Source organism: Haematobia irritans, chromosome 1 (genome assembly GCF_050003625.1).
Source record: "Haematobia irritans isolate KBUSLIRL chromosome 1, ASM5000362v1, whole genome shotgun sequence".
NCBI classification, from domain to species: domain Eukaryota; kingdom Metazoa; phylum Arthropoda; class Insecta; order Diptera; family Muscidae; genus Haematobia; species Haematobia irritans.
This window is the reverse complement of record NC_134397.1, coordinates 91,024,687-91,030,686: the sequence shown is the minus strand read 5'-3', so window position 1 is coordinate 91,030,686 and position 6,000 is coordinate 91,024,687. Positions and strand designations below refer to the sequence as shown.

Below are 6,000 nucleotides of genomic sequence, written 5' to 3'. Positions count from 1 at the left end.
CTGATTTAATTAAAAAGTATAACGGAATAATTAATTGAATCTTTCAAAAAAACTGATTGAGTTTTCCAATTGACATAAATTAAATTTTTAATTCAATAAATTACAAAATTAATTAATTTCTAAAATCAACATCTATCAAATTTTAATTGAATCAATAAAAATATTAATTGAACATTTTTAAATCAAATCAATTAATTCTTTAATCGATTTCTTTTGCCCAATTAAAACTGTGATTGTTTGTGTCTGATGTCGATGAAAATATCGTCTTTTCGCTATCACGTCTATGCGTACGATTTAGCCCCAGGAAATGCTGTTCTCATAGCACATGTCCCTGTAAATGTAATCACCTTTTCCATTTAATAATAAGTATTTACATATTTTTGAAATAAGTTTCCAGCATGACTATATTCGAATTAACATCATTCTTTGAGTCTATGTTGAAGTTTTTATTTTTATTTGAAAGAATTATTTCTTCCTGGCACACTATGCATGTGTGTGTATGTAAATTTTGTGGGTTTTGTTTTTGTGTGTTTTAACAAACTGCCCAAAACATGACATTCCCTTTTTCATGGTTCACCACATTCCACGCACAGTTCGAAATATTGTTGTTGGCATAGCAGTCAGTCTTAGTCGGATTCGTTGTCGAGCGAAAGTGTAATATCCGTTCCGTAGAACATCCAGAATGTCCAATTACAGAAAGCTGACAAAAAGAAAAGAGGTATTTTTGGGTTTCAAATTGTCGGAATAAGTCTTCTCTTGTGCATTCGGACACAAGTGCTGCGTAAATGTGTCAGTCGGCGTTTGTGTAAGTGCTTCCCTGTTCTCTGTGTGGAGGCATGCACCAAAAGTCAATACAATTCACATTTTTAATCGAGTGATAACAAAGGCAGACGCAATTCCCAAAGAGTCCATCTGTACACAGATCCACATTTGTATCTGCGTCCTTAAGAATACGTGTTTCTGGTGCTGGTGTTCTTTAATTTTTAATATCTTCGATAAAAGGGCGTAATTAAAGTCAAGCCGAATTTAATTGGAATTTTCTCTTGGCTGCGTTTTAATAGCTCTGTTCAGATTGGCAATCGGCTTAAAATCGTTCCCCCTCCCAGTGAGTCGTCAAGTGCAAATGAGAATTTCCATCGAATCAGATGCAAGTGGACGTTATTTGCTCAGCTTGAGGAATGCATGGGACAAAATGAAATCATATGTGAGAGAACAACGAGTGAATAAAAATATTCCACAATTAAAGCATGTATTAAACGCGGCACGCAAAATGGTCGGTCGGAAAGGATATTAGTAGGGAATGTAATTAACCGCCACTCTTAAACGTATGGCATTATATTACACTATTGAGAATGGAAAGGTGATGAAAGAAAGGGCCAAAAGTCGGGTAGTATCAACTAAATTATATCTTGATTAATTGGTTGGTGGTAATTGGATGGAAGCTACACGGACGAAAAAGAATGAAAAACAGTGTTTCGGTGTACAAATTATACGTTTTCCTACGGGAAATGGAACAACTACAGAACCGGTACAGGGCTAGTCCTTCACTAATAGAAAAAATTACTTTCCATAGTCGTGAACGGACGGTGACAAAATGAAACGGAAACGTTCACAAAAAATCAAAACGGAATGTTCACAATTTCGTCCACGGGCGTTCACGATTTCATGAACGGCATTCGTTTTTCTTTGGCCATGAAATAATCGTTAGATGTTATTATGACAACTCCCTCGGTGGTACAATGTGCTAAGAAGACTTTTGGTGCAGAAAACACAGGTTCGAGTCACACTAGCCGAAATTTATTTTTTAAGTTTGTTTATAAAGTCGTAACCATAACGTTTTCAGATCATGAACGTTGGTTGTTGTTTTGACAACGCATGGTGTTATTTTATCGTTGTCAGATTGACACCGCCTGTTCTCAGTTTGACACCACATGTGTGTTGATTCACTTTCATGAACGAATCGTTTTGAAATGAGCACGCCGTGCATGATATTTTCTATGAGTGTTGGTGTCTATGGACCAGTCCCAGTTCTGTTCAAAACGTATAGAAGGCACCGGTCACTTTAACATAGGTTTGTCATTAACGGGGTAAATTTACACTTTAGAACACGACTTGGACTCATTCCAAAGGACACGTCCTGGGGAGCACCCCATAGACAGTTCGTCAGGAACCACTCTCAGACAAATTCTTAGAAATCTGTTTCATTTTTGGCATCCGAATCGCATTCGAAATTAAACAAACTTTTGAAATATGTTGAACAATAGGTTATTCTGAAAATTTTATTTCACTACACAGAAACAAATTTCACCAAAATATTTCCCATTAAAAGGTTGATTGAAGTTGAAATTTTTTTCAATTAATATGTTAATTGATACAATTAACTTTTTAATCAACATAGAAACATTAAGCTAATTATGTCAATGATTAAACATTTCAAAATTTTTAATTAAAAAATTAATTGATACAATTAACTTTTGAATCAAACTCCAAAGACTAAGTCACTTAAAAAAGTGATCGACATTTTTTAATTTTTAAATAAAAATTTATATCATACTATCCAATTTTAATCCAACTAAAAACACAAAGTCAATTAAGAAAGTAATTGAAAATAATTACGTTTTTAATGGACAAAATTAATTGAGTTTTGCATTCAACATCAATTAAATTTTTAATTGAATCAATTAAAAAATTAATTGAAAATTTCTAATATAGTCAATTAATTTTTTAATCAAGTATTTTTTTAATTTCCAATTAAAACTGTGATTTTTACTATCATTTTCGTGATTGAAGACATTTCAATTAAAAAATTAATTGGATCAATTAATTTCGTGATTGAATCAGAATAAAATTTTTTTGTTTGTAAATGTGTAGATCCAATAAGATTTTAATATCAAGCGAGTATGGAAATCAATAAATTACGACTATTTCAAAATAGCAACTAACTGGAGCACCGGTGCCAGTTCTGTGACAGGTCCGTCAGTGGCAATTTGCACCCATTTCCCGTACACAGAAAAAAATTTCACGAAAATTTTTCCAATTAAAATTTTAATTGAGTTTTAAAAAATATTCAATTGAAAATTTAATTGAATCAACAAGTTTTTAATTGAAACAAAAATCAATCACTAAATTAATAGTATCAATTAATTTTTTAATTGGATCAATTATTTTTTTAATTGGATCAATTAATTTTTTAATTGACCTTCAATTAATTTTTTAATTGATACTATCATTTCTGTGATTGAAGACATTTCAATTAAAAAATTAATTGGATCAATTAATTTCGTGATTGAATCAGAAAAATTTTTTTTGTGTGTAGGGTTTTGAACACAAATTTTTAACATATTATTGTTAAGTGCAAACATATAATGTTCATAAACAACTATAATATGTTTGTGACCTTTATTTTAAAATGATGGAATATATTATGGTTGGGACATCTCATATTCTGGATGCAAGCATATATCAATTTCGTATAAACATATATGTGTTCAGAAATGTCGAACAAAGAATAATTACAAGATCTATTTAAAAATAAAGAAATGAATTAACTATTTTGGTTAATAAAATATATGCTTAGGGTAAAACATAATATGTTTGCGCAGTACAAACCATATTCCGTTTGAACATATTCTGAGAATATAGTATATGCTTGAAGCAGACTATGTTTGGTTGTATATGTTACAGAAGCGATTCTTTGTTGAGGGTGTACATATTAATCTGAACGGACATGTCTTATTCAACCGTCGAACTGAACGGACGTGTTTTTTTAATAGCGGATTATTTCATCGTAATAAGTACTTATTACGAATTTCACGTGTGGTGCAAAATCAAACCACCATGCAGCGAAATTCAAAGTCATCCACTGGGTTGAGAATTCAGAGGTGCGAAAAAAGTTTCCCGGACCAAGTCCTCGACGGCAAGATGCTGGATGGTATCAAGGACGATATAAGTTAATAGCATTTGCGCACCAGAGTCGCTTTAAAGCTGTTTTGATGCTAATTGGTGAAGTTTGGGTAGGAGCCGCTTTGGAGTTAGTCGATAAAAAAAGACATACCGGCTAAACCTAGAGCACATGCATGGATACCTGCAAACCCTCCTGAACCTGAGTCAATACTAAACAGACTAAAGGAATGTAACCCAGATCTTCCAACCTCCGATTGGAAGGTTGGTGGTTTGGTTGAGGTGGATGGACCAAGACGACATGCGGTGTTTATATTGAACATTGAGTCGCTGCCACATCTAGCCCAGACCCAAGGACGTGTACGTGGGTGCCTGGCCATAGGAACATACCGGGGAACTGCGAAGCGGATGAATTGGCGAGGCTAGGGACTACCTTACATATTCCAGGGGAACTAGAATCTGTTGGTATGCCCCTGGCTACCTACAAGCTCATACTGCGTGGGAAGGCTGTTATGATGGCAAATGTTCGATGCGAGAATTTCAAGGGTTGTAACGACACCAAGCAAATATGGCCCCATTTAAACTTAAACCGCACACTAGATATGCTAGTGTCCTCGAGACGTCAAATATATCTCCTGATATCTGCTATAACGGGTCGGGTGATTTTGCAAAACCTATTGGCGCGAAGTATAATGACTATTGTATGAGCTGTCATGATGCGGAGGAAAAGGAATCAATTAAACACCTCTTGTATTAGTGTCCTGCGTTTTGTGTAAGGCGTAAACACATTTTAGGGGCATATATCATTAGATTACTGGCGGACCTGGAAAACGTTAACTTAAGCAGTCTGCTAATGTTTTTGGAACAATCTGGTTGGTTCAACAGAAGGAAATAATCGAGAAGGTTCAGCGGTTAAAAGTAGAAGTGTCCATATGTAATAGGTACTTTTAGTTAATGTGGTGTCAAAATGGACTGAATAGTCTAAGTGAGCCTGAATCTTAATCGGGCCGCCACTTTAACCTAACCTATGGCTTCCATGGTATCCATATGAAGGTATACAAAAGCGATCAGCCAAAGGATTCCGAAAGAAAGGATTCAGAAGTGAAAATATCTTGCAAAGCCGAAAGAGACATAAAAACTGCAGACATTGACGAACATCGTATGCGGGAAGTTCCTACAGGCTCAAAACTTATCAAAGCTGAACCGCGGAGTGTTGCGAAAGTCGAGATCTGTGAAGAGGAAGCCCTTGATCACTCAATTGAAGCGGCTGATGTGACGGTGGCTGAAAATTTGGATGGTTCTACGGTTCCTCCAGATAAATCTTCACCATTGTAAGGCCGGTTGTGCTGCCTTAAAAGTTATCCTGATAAAAGGAGACATAGATACTCGTATAGTTCTTATTCAAGAACCATACATATATAAGAATAAGATCTGTGAATTAAGCACTCCGTGTTTCAAACTTTTGCATAATACCGGTAAGGATAAAAATCGAGCATGTATAATTGCTAAAAACGAACTAAACTTGTGACTGAAGGATGTATAAACTTAGAATGTATTCCAGAAAAGTGGAGGGAAACTAAGTCGTTTTCATACCTAAAGCAGGAAAAGCCTTTCACTCGAGTGCGAAGGATTTCCGACCAATCAGCTTATCCTCATTCCTACTTAAGACTCTGGAGAGAATGATACACATTTATCTTAGAACTAGCGTCGATTAAAGATTGCTCCCGAAACGACAGCATGCATACTCTAAGGGCAGGTCTACTGAGACCGTTTTGCATGAACTAGTCAGCTTTATTGAAAGCTCACTATCTGACACAATCGTGGCTTTTCTAGACATCGAGGGCGCATTCAATAACGTCCATCCGAGCTCCATATTAAATGGACTGGCAACTCTGAATGTTGATCCAAGTATACTTAGGCTGCTAGACCAACTGCTAATGAGGAGTGCTATCTGACGCCTTGAGAACACTAGCATATCTAGTGTGCGGTTTAAGTTTAAATGGGGCCATATTTGCTTGGTGTCGGTACAACCCTTGCAATTCTCCCATTGAATATTGGCCATCATAACAGCCATCTCAGGCAGTAAGAGCTTGCAAGTGG

General features: G+C 35.6%; 1 protein-coding gene across 1 annotated transcript in view; it reads left to right on the top strand.

Annotated features, from left to right (window-relative positions):
- The first annotated feature begins 610 nt into the window (after positions 1 to 610).
- The window catches only part of LOC142221409 (calcyphosin-like protein), a 36,287-nt gene continuing 30,897 nt past the window's right edge, over positions 611 to 6,000 (top strand). The window contains exon 1 of the mRNA XM_075291126.1: positions 611 to 718. Coding sequence (XP_075147241.1) covers positions 683 to 718 — 36 coding nt within the window. The 5' untranslated portion in view covers positions 611 to 682. The remainder of the gene's footprint in view (positions 719 to 6,000) is intronic.